General features: G+C 44.5%; 1 protein-coding gene across 9 annotated transcripts in view; it reads left to right on the top strand.

Annotated features, from left to right (window-relative positions):
- shank3b (SH3 and multiple ankyrin repeat domains 3b) overlaps positions 1-17,048 on the top strand; it is a 93,797-nt gene that overhangs the window by 51,106 nt on the left and 25,643 nt on the right. For 5 of the 9 annotated variants that reach the window (XM_075472281.1, XM_075472282.1, XM_075472280.1 and 2 more), the window contains exons 5-16: positions 3,511-3,582; positions 3,821-3,929; positions 7,492-7,643; positions 7,719-7,848; positions 7,939-7,976; positions 8,103-8,219; positions 9,497-9,574; positions 10,400-10,466; positions 10,566-11,036; positions 11,132-11,245; positions 11,328-11,403; positions 16,227-16,309. In XM_075472281.1, coding sequence (XP_075328396.1) covers positions 3,511-3,582; positions 3,821-3,929; positions 7,492-7,643; positions 7,719-7,848; positions 7,939-7,976; positions 8,103-8,219; positions 9,497-9,574; positions 10,400-10,466; positions 10,566-11,036; positions 11,132-11,245; positions 11,328-11,403; positions 16,227-16,309 — 1,507 coding nt within the window. Of the gene's footprint in view, positions 1-3,510; positions 3,583-3,820; positions 3,930-7,491; positions 7,644-7,718; positions 7,849-7,938; positions 7,977-8,102; positions 8,220-9,496; positions 9,575-10,399; positions 10,467-10,562; positions 11,037-11,131; positions 11,246-11,327; positions 11,404-16,226; positions 16,310-17,048 lie in introns of all 9 variants that reach the window. The other 4 variants (XM_075472284.1, XM_075472283.1, XM_075472278.1 and 1 more) reach the window with 2 other exon arrangements.

Raw genomic sequence — 17,048 nt, 5'->3', positions numbered from 1 at the left:
TGGAAATGTTCTCGTTTTCCATGGAAACGCACGTGAAATTAGCCTGAATTGGAAATATATCAAATGAACCGGACCTGCAGACATTGTCAGAGTTAGAAATAATGATTTTTATGGAAATGATGATTGTGTTCTTCAAACTTTGCTTTCATTTAAAAAAACAAAAGCATTTTTTCATAATTTACAGCCTGGCAGACCTTAAGTATTCCAGCTGTCAATTCTTCAAGGTAATCTGATGAGATTTCCCCCCAGGCTTTCTGGAGGCTTCCTGAGCATCTCCCACAACATGGAGTCTTCCTCCGTACCTCACCGACAACAACTCGAGGGTTCAGACCCCGAATGCTGGCTTATTCTATAATGGCTAATGAAACTGAGGGTGCGTCATGGCGCTGTGAAATCTTGGGAATCTTCCACTCTGTACAAATCCCCCCTGCCATCACTCTGCCTCCACCATGCTTGACTGGTGGTATTAAGCACTGTTCCTGGATTTTTTCATCTGTTCTGCGTCTCTTTGATCCGAAGACCTCAAACATTTCTCCGGTCTTCCAGGGTTCGCGCTCTTTTGCATCTCAGTCTTTTCTTTTTATTGGCCAGTCTGAGAAATGGCTTTGTGTTGCCCAGCATCCTGAAGGCTTCTCTCTGCAGACGGCTGGCATTTCGTGCAGCTGTGGACCTTCGACCTCACACTCTCAGATATTTGTCTTCTTGCACAGTTCGGGGCCTCCCACTCCCACTGGCTGTCCTTGTTAGAGCCAGTCTGTGCTGCTCTGAAGAGAGTAAGAGATTTCCTCAGTTTCTGGCATTGAATAGTCGTCCTTTCTAAGCACAACAACAGACTGACGGGTCTCCAAAGAACTGTCTTTCTGTTTGGCCATTTTGAGTCCGTAAAGAAGTGATCCCAAACTTTTGAGCCATAGTGCAGATTTAGTTCTTTAAAATATATTATCATACCACCCTGCATACAATGATACAAAATAGATAAACCAATATTTTATTCACAACAGAACTTAGAAAACATCAAATATTGAAGATGAGACATTTTATTATTTTATGAAAAATATCAGCTCATCTTGAGTTTGACGGCAGCGCCATGTCGGCTGGAGAAGTAAGTGGTACTAAAAACAAAACAGCTGGAGGAACATGCTGAAACGAACCAGGTTCACTGGCAACAGGTCAGACACATGAGTGGGTATAAAAAGAGCACCTTAGAGAGGCAGAGTCTCTCAGAAGTAAAGATGGGCAGAAGTTCTCCAAAAAACTGTCTCAGAATAATGTTCCTCAATGTAAAACTGTGAAGACGTTAAATATTCCATCATCATCATCATCATCTGGACTGACATGCTGCAGTCCAGATGTTTCACCACCTGAAAGCATTTCAATCTCAACACAGAAGAGCCAGGAATCCGCCATCAGACAGGAATGGGACAACATTCCTCTCCCAAAGGCCCAGCAGCTGGGCTCCTCAGTTCCAGATGTTTACAGATGTTGTTAAAACAAGAGGGGATGCCCCACAGTGGGAAACATGGACCCGTCCCAACTTTTATGACATGTGTTGCTGCCATCAGATTTAAGATTAACTAATATTTTTTATTTAAAATGTCTCACTTTCAACATTTGTTTTCTATGTTTTTTTTGTTTTCTAATATTTTTTTTGTTTTCTAATATTTTTTTTATGAGATTTATAACTAATTCCATTGGGTTTTTATTTACATTTTGCACAGCGTCCCGACTCTCTTAAGCTGATTTCAGGTCATTAGATTTCTGTGAAATGTTACTGAACTGTTTCCCACAACGTGGTTCCTCACACAGTCATGTGAAAAGCTCCGATGAGGTAAATGCTTGTTTCAGTTTTTGTTCAACAAATAATGACACAGTGGAATATGTTATGTGTTGTTGTTCATCTGAGGCTGTTTTTACCTGATTTTAGGACCTGCTGAGGAACAGGTGGTTTTACATTTTGTCCTGATACATTCACCTGTACTTCTTCTTTATTGTTTTGGGTGTTTAATTCTTTTTATTACCTTGGTGTCCTCTATCTAACTGAAGCTCACATTCCACCAATCAGCCTTGGACCTACACATAGCATTAGTCTCCAAAGTTTAGAAACTGTTATGAAGACTGCACACAAGCCCGTCTGCGTTGACTGAATACCCAGAATCCTTCTCTCTACATGAAGTGTGAGCGTTGTATGAGCACCAAGAATAAGCCCGAAATCAGACCACTTAAAAGTTCCAGTCTTTAAGTTTTACAGTGATCCGTTGGTACGAAGGCAGCACGACATTCATCACTGTGAATGAGAGCAAAGATGCGGCAGATTGTTCTACTACGGAGGCCCAGAGGAGACGAACTCCACTAGCTCCTGAAAGCAACTGATTTTGCAACTTATTTTTCCCAGCATCTCTCAGCTCCTGTGTCAGGGCTTTGCTGGATTTTTTCCTCTTTCTTAAGGACATCACTTTCAGATCCTGTTCATCTGCTGGAGATAGTTCTTTAGGCCTGACACTTCTTCTTTTGTCCTCCACTTGTCCTCAAATGTTTTAAGGACACACTGCACACCATGCTGAGATATGCCAAGTTTTCAGCTAACAGCTCTTTGGGAATCACCTTGTTGCTGCAGAAATCCTGTTTTCTGTCTGTCAGACTGTGTTATCTTTGCTGTTTTTCACAGATGCAGCTAAAGAAATGGGAACAAATGATGTGTCTCTGTGACAGGCTGCTGGGAACAAAGTGCCTAAAGATCCAGTTTAAAATGGCTTCTTTGCTAAGTTGTCTGTTCTGTGTGGACACAACTCTGGTTCATCCCTTGAGTTAGGAGCCTTTTTCCTGCCTGAATGGTTCATAGGTCAGAGTTAAGTGGCTTAACAAAGAAAAAACACATTCCTCTGAAGATGCTCAGTTACAAGGACTGGGCTGAAGATGAGGGAAAAAACAGAAAATGTCCAAAGAGAAACTCTGAAAGAGCTTCAGGAAGCTGGAGAACTGTTGATCAGGACACTTTAAAAGATTAAAGACAGTCTGGCTGTTTGGAAGGAAAATATGAAGGAATGAGGGCTGGATCAGGACTTAAGCACAGAACTATATCATTAAGTATTAATATACCATTTTCTCAGAGATAGATTACAGCTCGTCTTTGCAGACTGCATCAGTAAGTCTGCTCAGTTTCCACCTCCTTGTGTCAGCTGACTGGAAGCTTTGAACCAAGGGACCAACAAGTCACTGAAAAAAATCCCATGGAAAAACTGGCCTCAAAGATGTGAAATTAAATAAAGTATAATCAGACAATCAGGTCATGTTGAAAGTAAGAATCCAGCAGGGGGCATTCAGAAAGATGTTAACATGAAATGTCATTTTATTTATTCATCTTTGTATGTTTGCATTGGGGGGATCAGTTTTAAAAACTGGTTGGGATCTGTTTAACCTCTAACAGGACGTCATCTGTGATTGAATCTCAGTCTGAGCATCACGCAGCTTCCGTTTGTTGTAAACCAGCTCTTTCCGTCTCTGTCCGTGCAGTTCCGTTATAAGAGGCGAGTTTACACCCAGAGCTACGTGGACGACAAGCAGCTGGCGAAGCTGCACACAAAGGTAACACGCTTCACCTGTCGCCAACTCCAGTTTAATGATGCACAGTGATAATCAGGTAAACATTCCCTGTGTGTGTCTTAAGGACACAACATTGAAATCTGCAGGGCAGTTCAGCTGCTTGTGAGGGTGTGATGTCTTCTCTGGTCATCAGATTTTTAAAAGAAAATGATGGTGCAGAAACATTTATTACACGTCTACACTGTGCTGCTTCTTCAGATAAAATGTTTTTGTTTTTAAGGCCAATCTGAAGCGCTTTATGGAACATGTTCATCAGAAGAACGTGGAGAAGGTTTCCAAATGGCTGGAAAAGGGTCTGGACCCCAACTTCCACGACTCGGACAGCGGAGGTGAGCAGCTCGATGGAAGCATTCAGGAAGTAGTCAGAGCCCCTCACATCCTGTGCATGGAAAAGTAGTGCTTCACTTTCATTTTAAACAGACACAACTTCCCCATCAGTTTACATTTAATTAAAACTTCTGAGTTAGGGAAATCTGTCATTTACAAATGTGTCCGCTCACCTTAATGATCGTTGAGTTTGAGTTTAGAAAGTGAATGTAAGAGCCAATTAGTCAAGACAAAAACCACAATGTTTGAAATATTACAAACTGAAACATCATGTTGGGCTCAGACTGCACAATATCAACAATAAAATGGCCCGACCAGAGAACTAATGGTTTCAAAGGTGACATATTGTGTAAAACTCCCTTCTTCCTGTTCCTGGGAGCATATATCAGGGCGTCTGAAGTCACCAGCAGGTGTAAAACTCCTTCTTCCTGTTCCTAGGAGCATATATCAGGGTGTCTGAGGTCACCAGCAGGTGTAAAACTCCTTCTTCCTGTTCCTAGGAGCATATATCAGGGTGTCTTAAAGTCACCAGCAGGTGTAAAACTCCCTTCTTCCTGTTCCTGGGAGCATATATCAGGGTGTCTAAAGTCACCAGCAGGTGTTCCTGTTCCTGGGAGCATATATCAGGGCGTCTGAGGTCACCAGCAGGTGTAAAGCTCCTTCTTCCTGTTCCTGGGAGCATATATCAGGGCGTCTGAGGTCACCAGCAGGTGTAAAACTCCTTCTTCCTGTTCCTGGGAGCATATATCAGGGCGTCTGAAGTCACCAGCAGGTGTAAAACTCCCTTCTTCCTGTTCCTGGGAGCATATATCAGGGTGTCTAAAGTCACCAGCAGGTGTAAAACTCCTTCTTCCTGTTCCTGGGAGCATATATCAGGGTGTCTAAAGTCACCAGCAGGTGTAAAGCTCCTTCTTCCTGTTCCTGGGAGCATATATCAGGGTGTCTAAAGTCACCAGCAGGTGTAAAGCTCCTTCTTCCTGTTCCTGGGAGCATATATCAGGGTGTCTAAAGTCACCAGCAGGTGTAAAACTCCTTCGGCCTGTTCCTGGGAGCATATATCAGGGCGTCTGAAGTGACCAGCAGGTGTAAAACTCCTTCTTCCTGTTCCTGGGAGCATATATCAGGGCGTCTGAAGTCACCAGCAGGTGTAAAACTCCTTCTTCCTGTTCCTGGGAGCATATATCAGGGCGTCTGAAGTCACCAGCAGGTGTAAAACTCCTTCTTCCTGTTCCTGGGAGCATATATCAGGGCATCTGAGGTCACCAGCAGGTGTAAAACTCCTTCTTCCTGTTCCTGGGAGCATATATCAGGGCGTCTGAAGTCACCAGCAGGTGTAAAACTCCTTCTTCCTGTTCCTGGGAGCATATATCAGGTGTAAAACTCCCCAAAAACACAACACTGGTATTTATTTAGTTCCCCTTTGTTTGAAAGTTCTTCATTTAACAAGCCGTTCTGATTTTCATTTCTAAAGTATGTCACTCCTTAAGTTGACCCCGCCTCCTCTGCTAAGCCCCGCCCACTCCCATCCACCCTGCTGGACGGATGAAGCCAGCTTCTGGTGGAAATGTTCTGCTGTCAGCTGCACTGAGGAGCATGCATCTTCCATCCAGCAGCAGCCTCAGAGGATATCAGAGCCCAGTAGATGAACTCTATCTGAGGCTAATGTTCCAGCAGAGTTAGCTAAAGACTGTGGATGTGCAGCAGCCACTTTTCATCCCACTGTTTGAACAACTTGGTCCAGTTCAACGCTGGACTGAAGAAGCTGAGCCAAAAAGAGGCATCAGTTCCAACTCTCAGAGCCTGAACTTCAGAGCAAGGAAATGGAAGCATCTGAGAAATAATTCCTCATGGTTTATTTATTGATGTATTTTCTCCTTTAGCAGTTAATTATAATGTAGTTATCTTTCAACTTTTATCAGTTCAGAAACTCCTGATGTCACTTGATGAATCAACGGTTATAAAACAGTGTACTCCTACATATGTGACCAAAAATGAACTGTGCACTTCAGCTGTGTGCTGCCTCAGGAAAAACAATGACGAGACATCAGTTACTGTTCAACCCCTATAAATGATTTCAGGCTGCGCCACCAGTTCTGCATCTTTATGATGCTGCAGACTCTCTTCCAGCTTCATGATTTTGGCCCCTGGCTCCTCCTTAAAGGTGATAGAGAATGGTTGAATGGGGCATTAATCCTTGTTCTGTGATGTGATATGTAGCCCCAAAAAAATTGGTTGGGTCTGTAATGGCTCAGAACCTCCCTAAAAGGCTCTCTGAAACAGCTGTTACTATGCTGGGTTTAGAATGCGTCTTTTTCCCTCTGTCGTTTCAGAGCTTATCTGGCAACCTCATTATGAAATGCAGGTAGGTGTTGGCGCTATTCGGTTGCCGATGCTTGATTGGCTGCCCTTGCTCTCACTGAAAACAGAGCTATAGAGTAATACACTGACTGGAAAGAAAGCTCATCAGAATCAGAATTTTATTTTATTGCCATTGTTAGTGAACAGTGTTCACTAATTAGGAATTTGCTGCGGCGTAAGGTGCAAACATGTAACATAGGATATAATAATAAAAAATAAAGAATAAAAATATATGAATATAAAATGTACAAGGTGTGTACAACAATACACAGTATCCAATATACAGAGCAACAACAGTGCAGCTTCATTAGTGCAATTTTAATGATGGTAAAGTGACTGGGCAGGTTATGAGGTGATTATGAAGTGTTCATAAGTCCAACTGCAAGGGGGAAAAAACTGTTTTTGGGACGGGAGGTTCTGGTCCGAAGGGACCGAAGCCTCCTGCCCGAGGGGAGTGGTGCAAATAGAGAAGGGTCAGCTGTGATCCGACCTGCTCGCCCCATAGTCCTGGAGACGTGCAGCCGAGCACCTTCTCAGCGGAGCCACAGCTCGCTGCAGTCTGTGTCTGTCCCTGTCGGAACTGACCATGAGCTGCTCGGAATGGTGCAAGCTTTGTGAAACTGTACTCCGTGAAATGCGCAGAGCAAAGGAAAAGTCGTGGTTCGGGATGCTGTTAAAAATAAATAAAAGCCATTGATCGCGAACATTGCTTTCCGGGGGAAGAATATGTAACGACCGTAGTCCGCTTTCACAGCCTTGGAAGGCTCACCTGTTCCTGTTTCTCGCCGAAGGGGCGTGTCTGAAACGGGGTGGCTGTGGACTTGGGTGCGGGGGGGGCGATTGCTGAAAAAGTGACGTCACTTTTTCACAAAAACAGATTGGGGGATATTCTGGGGGCTATTCTAAAAAGGGGAGTACTTGAAACAGAGGTTCTGACACTTGCTGGCACTTCGTGTGTACTCCCCACAGCGGGGAGACTCAGAACTAACACCAAAAACGGGAAAAAGACGATTTTGATTCTCTATCCCCTTTAAATGATGATATCTTGCAGGTTTTGTATCTTAATGTGTCACCCAAAGAAAGATAATGATTGTGTATCAGAAAAGTCCTAAGTACCTCAGTATTATTGTAGATTCTTAAAGAAATGTGGAATGTTGTTGAGGAAACTCTACCTTGATTAAATCTCCAAACGTTGCTCTCTGTCAGAGTGTCCTCTGACTCTGGCGGTGCAGCTGGAGGAAAGCTGTGAGCTGATCAAAGTCCTTCGCAGTGGAGGAGCTCACCTGGACTTCAGGACCAGAGACGGCATCACGGCTCTGCACCGGGCCGTCCTGTGCAGGAACAGCGCCGCCCTCGCAGTGAGTCCCAGCGCAGCTCACATTTCACCTCATTATCAGCACAGAGCACGCTCTGAACTCTGTCCCCGTCCTCAGACTCTGCTGGACCTCGGAGCGTCTCCGGACTACAAGGACAGCCGAGGTCTCACGCCGCTCTACCACTCGTCCATGGTGGGCGGCGCCCCGTACTGCTGCGAGCTGCTGCTGCAGGACCACGCCAGCATCGGTACGGAGCCCGCACGGGTCGCCTGAAGGCATTTTAAACACCATTAAGCTTTTTATTTATGTGTTTATGCTGTTTATGCCACGGTTACAGGGATCACAGACGAGAACGGGTGGCAGGAAATCCACCAGGTGACACACACACACACACACGGACGCACGCATGCACGCACGCACAGAATCAGTTCAACTACTCGCACTGATGACAACTTCAAGCTCTGAACAATTCTGATTGTGTGTGTGTGTGTGTGAGTTCAGGCATGTCGCTATGGTAACGTGCAGCACTTGGAGCACTTGCTGTTCTACGGCGCCGACATGAGTTCCCAGAATGCCTCAGGAAACACTGCACTGCACCTCTGTGCTCTGTACAACCAGGTAACTCAGGCGCACTCCTCAGTCCCGTCAGCTTTTCTCTGTGGCCCAGATGTTCAGCAGATGTTCAGCAGATGTTCAGCAGGTCCTCATGTAATATCTAATGAGCACTGTCAGCATCTACTGTCATGAAGTCAAATCCCAGTTTTCTCCGGTATCGTTACTAAGAACATAGGGCTGCACAATATATCGAATTTTAATAGATACTTTTTTTTTTTTTTTTTTTTGTACTTTACGTTCAACAGACATTACATTTAGCAGATGCTTTTACAAATTAGGATATGATGACAGACAGACAGTCATCATTGAAAAAAATAAACGTGCACAATCGGCCTCCTATAATGCAATCTATGCAGTTTCCAAGTATAGAATCTAGCGAGTGAAATGAAAGAATTCCCGATTTCCATGTCTCCCCCCCCCCCCCCCCCCCAATCTCACGGCCCGGTTTGGAATGTCTCGGTCCGCGGCCCGGTGGTTGGGGACCCCTGTTATAAGCTATAAACAATCTTAACAGAGAAAACAAAAAATTCCTAACGTGGCAGAGGGCGAGGCCGAGGAGCTTATCCCGAGAACCAGATCGTCATCCATTGTGTGGAAGCATTTTGGGTTCAAGGCGAGTGACACAACATAAGAAAAGGTGATATGCAAAGAGTGCCGTACGGTTGTGTTGGCGCCACAAAGCAACACAACGAACCTCTTTAGCCACTTGAAAACACACCATAAAGTTCAATACGATGAATGTATGAGGACCAAGAAATGCGTTGCAAAGACTAATCATCCCACAACATCAACTCAGGCATCCATCGAAGCGAGCCTCTTTAGCGCATTTATTTATTTTTATTTATTCTTTAAGGAGATTCACTGAATTTAGGTGAATAAGAGGACCTATTTTATTTTGTTGCACATATTTGTACATTACCAGGAATGTAGCACAATATGGATGTGAAAGAAGTTATAATAAGCTTATGTGACAATAAATTAGTTTTGGTTAAAATCAACAAATAATCGTGATAATCATTTTGGCCATTATCGTGCAGCCCTATAAGAACAGCTCAGTGTGTGAGGACAGCTGATAGAACAGCGCAGCTCCAAAGTGGAAGTAGCAGCATGAGTGTGCTTACTTCCTCTAAGACTTCTTCATGCATGCCTCAAAACGCCGCTAAAAATGACCAAGACGGCGAGCACAATAGCTTAGATTATATGGTAAATCATCTGGCCTCTACTTTACGTTTGCACCTGTTTATCTGTTGGTAATGGGATGGTTCTGCTGGTTTCTGTAGGAGAGCTGTGCCAGAGTTCTGCTCTTCAGAGGCGCCAATAAGGACATCAAGAACTACAACAACCAGACAGCTTTTCAGGTAAACAACAAGCTCTCTTTTCAGAGTGAAGTACAAATCAGATGACTTTCTTTGTGTTCGCAGCTCAGCTAAAACACAAACACTCACAGATAACGAACACCTCGGCGGTGGTTCGAGCACGCTCACGTAAACGGAGACGTTTCTAAATCACCATTTAATGCTTCATCAGCACAAAATAAATGGATGGATGGATGGATGGATGGATGGATGGATGGATGGATGGATGGATGGATGGATGGATGAACATCTTTAACTGCAGTCAGAAACTCAGAAACAGGTTCCCTCCGTCTTTAATCCAACTTTGAGTTCTGGTCCAAAGACCTGATTTTTAGTTCAGGATACCAACAGAATAAATGATGAAAACATATTTTTCTGCCTGGAAGAACATCAGGAACAGAATTAATGAAAAGACTTTAGGCTTTTTACAGGTTATTTCTTCATAAACTCTGAACATAAACTGCTCCGCAGTAACCATGGTTACTGATGCGTTCAGCATCAACGTGGTTAAAAACAAACACAGAGAATCTGAAAACGCTGACTTTAGGCTGACGACACACTTCTGCTGCTCCATGAAGCACAAACAGAATCACTGGGATGGATTCTTTCATTCTGCTGTGACATTCATGCTCGCATATATCTTTTAACTTTGAGTTTTTAACGGGAGAGCCTCTTACTTTTAATCACTGCTGGTATTTCCACCAGAAGACTCCATGGAAGTCCCAAAATACGTACACTCTTTGTTACACAAATGCATCACCTGTTTTGAATCAGAGGAGTTAAAAAAACGTGGGAATTCACGCGGTCACCCGTTGAACGTTTGTGCAGGTGGCGATCATCGCGGGGAACTTTGAGCTCGGGGAAATCATGAAGATCCACAAAGCGGCTGATGTCGGTGAGTTTAGGCGCATCAGTCGTGTGTGTGTGTGTGCGCGTGTGACATCACTGAGGGTGAATGTTAACTTTCCATGTGTGTGTTTATGTGTCCAAGTAGTTCCCTTCAGAGAAACACCCTCCTACACCAAGCGCCGGCGATTCGGCGCCACCAGGACCCCGGCAGGAAACGGCCTGTCCTCTCCTCGCTCCCTGATTCGCTCAGCTAGCGACAACGCCCTTGAAAGCCCCGCCTCCTCACCTGGCCCCTCCCTCCAGAGCCTGGAGACACACCACGACACACACACACACTCGCTGAGACGTCACACGCGCCGCCTCAGGTACGCACAGGACCACCTGCCGGAGCTTCAGTGTGAGTTCGAGTTTAAACGCCATCGCTTTCTGTCGCCCTGCAGCCCGAGCGGCCGAGGCCACGTGGAGACCAGCCCACCCTCCTCTCCCCCCATCACGCCACAGACCAGGAAGAAGAGGCTGTACAGCGCCGTGCCCGGACGCACCTTCATCGCCACCCGGTCCCACGTCCCACAAGGGCCCGGAGAGATCCAGCTGCACCGAGGAGAGCGGGTCAAAGGTGAGGCGGAGCCGTGGTCCCCCCACATCACCTGTGTGTGTGCGTGCGTGCGTGCGTGCGGGCGGTACTGACAGGGTGCTGTGTTGTGTGTGCAGTGCTGTCTATAGGTGAAGGCGGGTTCTGGGAGGGAAGCGTTAAAGGCAGAACCGGCTGGTTTCCTGCCGACTGTGTGGAAGAAGTCCAGATGAGACAGTACGACCCACGACTGGGTAAATATTCACATTCAGCCCCGTCGTCATGTGACCGATAAATGACCCGAGTGTGACAGTAAACATGTGATGTGTGATTCAGAGACGAGGGAGGACCGCACCAAGAGACTGTTCAGACACTACACTGTAGGATCCTACGACAACTACACCTCCTACAGGTAATACACCGTCACTACACCTCCTACAGGTAATACACCGTCACTACGCCTCCTACAGGTAATGCACCGTCACCTCCTACAGGTAATACACCGTCACTACACCTCCTATAGGTAATACACCGTCACCACACCTCCTACAGGTAATACACCGTCACTACACCTCCTACAGGTAATACACCGCCACTACACCTCCTACAGGTAATACACCGTCACTACACCTCCTACAGGTAATACACTGTCACTACACTTCCTACAGGTAATACACCGTCACCTCCTACAGGTAATACACCATCACTACACCTCCTACAGGTAATACACCGTCACCTCCTACAGGTAATACACCGTCACTACACCTCCTACAAGTAATACACCGTCACCTCCTACAGGTAATACACCGTCACCTCCTACAAGTAATACAACGTCACTACACCTCCTACAGGTAATACACCGTCACTACACCTCCTGCAGGTAATACATCGTCACTACACCTCCTACAGGTAATACACCCTCACTACACCTCCTACAGGTAATACACCGTCACCTCCTACAGGTAATACACCATCACTACACCTTCTACAGGTAATACACCGTCACCTCCTACAGGTAATACACCATCACTACACCTTCTACAGGTAATACACCGTCACTACACCTCCTACAGGTAATACACCGTCACTACACCTCCTACAAGTAATACACCGTCACCTCCTACAGGTAATACACCGTCACCTCCAACAGGTAATACACCGTCACCTCCTACAAGTAATACACCGTCACCTCCTACAGGTAATACACCATCACTACACCTTCTACAGGTAATACACCGTCACTACACCTCCTGCAGGTAATACACCGTCACTACACCTCCTACAGGTAATACATCGTCACCTCCTGCAGGTAATACACCGTCACTACACCTGCAGGTAATACACCGTCACCTCCTACAGGTAATACACCGTCACTACACCTCCTACAGGTAATACACCGTCACTACACCTCCTACAGGTAATACACCGTCGCTACACCTCCTGCAAGTAATACACCGTCACTACACCTCATGCAGGTAATACACCGTCACTACACCTCCTGCAGGTAATACACCGTCACTACACCTCCTGCAGGTAATACACCGTCACTACACCTCCTGCAGGTAATACACCGTCACCTCCTGCAGGTAATACACCGTCACTACACCTCCTGCAGGTAATACACCGTCACTACACCTCCTACAGGTAATACACCATCACTACACCTCCTACAGGTAATACACCGTCACTACACCTCCTACAGGTAATACACCATCACTACACCTCCTGCAGGTAATACACCGTCACCTCCTACAGGTAATACACCATCACTACACCTCCTACAGGTAATACACCGTCACTACACCTCCTACAGGTAATACACCATCACTACACCTCCTACAGGTAATACACCGAATTATATTTTGAAGTAACTAAATCAATAATCTTTCAAATTAAGGGAGAGATAGTCAAGATTTATGGGACTGAATCTGTGGTCTTTATTTATAGCACGTGTGTCATGTGACCAAATAATACGAAGGGATGAGACGCCGCAGCTCTCCTGATCAGCCGATAATGAACTTTTAGAGTTCTTCTACACAAAAAGTCTCAGCTTGTGTTCACTTATAGTCTGCTGCACCTCAAAGCGTTTGCATCACACCAGAAAAAAACTAATTACTGTTAGTCTAACCAAAACTGGAGTTTTAAAATGCATTTAAGCTAATGCATTTGTCCAACTTAAATCATACAAAATCATGCAGCTGAAGACCAGACCAACACACCAAGATAATGCTGTTGGTGATGCGTGTGCTCAGCCAACAGCATTATGGACATAGCTGCTATGTACATGCCCCAAGTTCCATGTTTTTGTAAAAAACTTATAGTTTAAGTATATAAAAATCAAGCAGAATTCCCCATAAAGCTGCTCCCATTCACATACGTTTCTGTTACTTAAATCAGCCCATTAAGACTATATGGGAACTCACTTAAAGCGTTTCCAGACTGTCGATCTGCACTAATAAAATCCGGATTTTAGAACCACAGTTCTACGTTGCTTAACGTCACTTAAAAACAATGCCTGTGCAGTGAATCCAGCTGTACTTACACGTACCATGACCTCCCACAGTCTGCGGTGATGGAAATACTTAAGACAATGATTCCCTCCTGTGCATGTGTACTGGGACAGGGACAGCGGTCCAGTTAAATCACCAGGTCAAGCTCTAACCACCTGATCAAAACTGTACCATGTCGCAGATTCACTGTTTTGAATGAAAGGCGATTAATATTAGTCTTTAATAAATCTTTAATTAGGATGAAATGTGAAAAACCTTTTTAGTTCTGGTGCTCTGATCAGTTGGCCACCGATAAGGCAATATATTACTGTCCTTAATTCAATTCAATTTAATTCATTTTTATTTATATAGCGCCAAATACAACAAATGTCATCTCAAGGCACTTAGATAGTAAGTCCAATTCAAGCCAATTGGAATTCAATTAATTAATAATAATCATAAAATAATCCAATTCGTTCATATAGAGCCAATTCAAAAACAATTTCCTAGCTAAGAAAACCAACAGATTGCACTGAAAACTTTTTGTTTTTCGGTCCAATCTCCCGGCCTGAGCGTGCCTGAGGCGACTGTGGAGAGAAACGACTCCCTTTTAACAGGAAGAAACCTCTGGTAGAACCAGACTCAGGAAGGGTGGCCATCCGCCTCGACCAGCTGGGGTTTGAGAAGACAGAAAGGGGGGGAGGGGGGCCTGATAACTGAAGGCTCTGCCTCCCATTCTACTTTTAGAAACTCTGGGAACCTCAAGTAAACCTGCAGTTTGGGAACGAAGTGCTCTGTTAGGAAAATATCTTACAATGAGATCTTTAAGATATGATGGAGCTCGGTCATTAAGAGCTTTATATGTAAGGAGAAGAATCTTAAATTCTATTCTGAATTTAACAGGGAGCCAATGAAGAGAAGCTAAAACTGGAGAAATATGATCTCTCCTGTTAGTTCTCATCAGAACTCTGGCTGCAGCATTTTGGATCAACTGAAGGCTTTTCAGAGAATATGTGGGACAGCCCAATAATAAAGAATTACAGTAGTCCAATCTTGAAGTAACAAATGCATGAATTAGTTTTTCTGCATCACTCTGAGACAAGATGTTCCTGATTTTAACAATATTACGAAGGTGAAAGAAGGCAGTCCTAGAAACCTGTTTTATATGCGAGTCAAATGATAAGTTCTGGTCAAAAATAACTCCAAGGTTCCTCACTGTAGAACTAGAAGCCAAGGAAATACCATCTAGAGTAACTATATAGCTAGACAATTTCTCCCTGAAACGCTCAGGTCCAAAGATAACGATCAAGAGCAACTTTGTTTTCCCTCAGTTACTCAAAGAAGGTTCCTGTTTGTGTTCAGACTCACCGATGAACCTGTCAACACTTCAGTGTTGGTGCGCTCCTTCTGCTTCTCCAGATGATTAGTGGTTAACTGGGCTCAGTTACTCCCACACAGGGTTGATTATTATTACACACTTTCCCACATCAGCTCATCAGCTCATTTCATGTTTCATAATTTATGCAAAATAATAATGATGGTGCATTTGCCTGAGAAATGGTAGTGAGGTCAACATGAAGGTCTTACATCACGCTTTAATATTTCCACCCCACTGTGTTATAGACTGGAATATTTATGTTTTCTTTGCTTTATCTTGAACAGACTGTGTGTGAGACTAGAATTGTCTTCTAATTCATAAACACTGACATGCAGATGATCCTACTTGGGATTCCTGATCTCCGTGTTGGTTGGTGATGTGCTAAGCTTGTAACTTTTTCATTGGTCAGCTTCATATGGCTGTGGGATTTTTAACCAGGTCACAACAATAGAGAAGGTACAGTGGGTTTGCTCCATTTATACACCAGCACAAGCCCATAAACACAACAGGGTTACATTAAATGGACGGATAAAGTCATCGACTCTGCTGTACATTAACCAGCAGATGCTTGCTGGTCATTTTAGTTTCTCTGTGGCACAGAGATAAATGGCGCAGTAAACAGTGATCACTCTGACAGATCATTGTTTTAAAGCAACGCTTCCTCCTGCAAACAGAGATAACTCCTCCCTTAGCGAGTGTCATCAGTTCTAACTGGCTCATCATATATCCCCGTATCTGCAGCCAGCTGATCAGAGCACCCTTATTAAAAGGTCTTCAAACGTTTACCGAGTTGGTATTGAGTTGCTGGATGATTATATATTCCATCTGTTTAACCTGTTAATGTGACAGAAAAGCAAACCTGAGGGACTACAGGATTACAGCAGGTGCTGGAGGAGGCGGGCTTTTGGGATTCTGGCACACAACACAGTCCGCTCAAAGACAACTCTAGTTTAGCAGAGGAATGTGTTGTATAGTCATTTTAAATCAGAAAGGGCATTTTTTGTCATATCTTTGAGTGTGATATGGAAATGCTTTGTTAAAACATTAAAACTGCCTCTCTCCACATGAGAGGGGCAGCAAGGCTTCTTTGCTGGACTCTTGATACTTCACGCCAAACCTTTGTTAGACGGTCTTCCTATGGTCAAACCACCCTCCTCTGGTGGAAGTAAAGGTTCCCAGTATTCCATTTAAAAACAAAGTCAGTTTTATGCACGAGGACATTCATACAGTAAATAACATCCATCTGATTTAAATCATACCATAAATATGAACAACTTCTTCAGTCTTTAACATGATTTATTGGATAAACTTTGCAGCTGGTACAGCACAAACTAAACTTTTAAATGTAAAAGTTTCTTTGTGTTTCAGCGACTATGTAATCGAGGAGAAGACGGCTGTGCTGCAGAAGAGGGAGAGCGAAGGATTCGGCTTCGTTCTCAGAGGAGCTAAAGGTAGAAACAGAGGGAGGGATGGAGGAGTGGTGGGTGTTTGGAGGAAGAAATGAAGAGAGATATTTAGAACAGGGAGAAGCCTTAAGAAGAAAACTCCTACACAGATTCTTATTCACACGGCAGCTCTGGTTTCTTCGTAAAGGCTAACCGTTGACCATGAACGTATTAGCTGTAAAAGGGACTAAATTAAGAAAGCTGAGCAGTCGACAGAAGCCGTTTCCCTGTCCAAGCGCTGGCCAAAGAAAGGGGGACTACTTAGTCATTATGTATCATCTTGGCTGACAGCCTATGAGGGGCAAATTAGGGACATTCAGAAACTAATGAAATGTTTTAATAAGATAACAAAGAACAAAAGAAAGCCTAATTGAGGTGGTGGTGTTAATGACATATTGCAGAACATGGTCAACAGTTGAGAAGCAGCTGACCACTGCAGAGTGCAGACACGTGGGACATAGCACCTCGTTTTCCATCGCACTTTTGTAATAGCGGGCCAAGCGGCCGTCATGCAAAGGTAGTTATCCCTAGGAGGTATATCCCCCGTACTTATCCATTACCCTGCACTCCAACGTGTGGCAACAGATCCAGGAGGGAAACTCTGACATTTCCAGCTCCTGGGGGATCCCAGGGCGTTCCCAGGCCAGATGGGCTATACAATCCCTGCAGCAAGTTCAGGGTCTGCCCCAGGGCCTCCTCCATGTTGGACGTGCCTGAAAAAACTTCAAAGAAAGGCGATTAGGAG

Source organism: Odontesthes bonariensis, chromosome 8, assembly GCF_027942865.1.
Source record: "Odontesthes bonariensis isolate fOdoBon6 chromosome 8, fOdoBon6.hap1, whole genome shotgun sequence".
Lineage (NCBI taxonomy): Eukaryota > Metazoa > Chordata > Actinopteri > Atheriniformes > Atherinopsidae > Odontesthes > Odontesthes bonariensis.
This window is presented reverse-complemented; position numbering and strand designations above follow the sequence as displayed.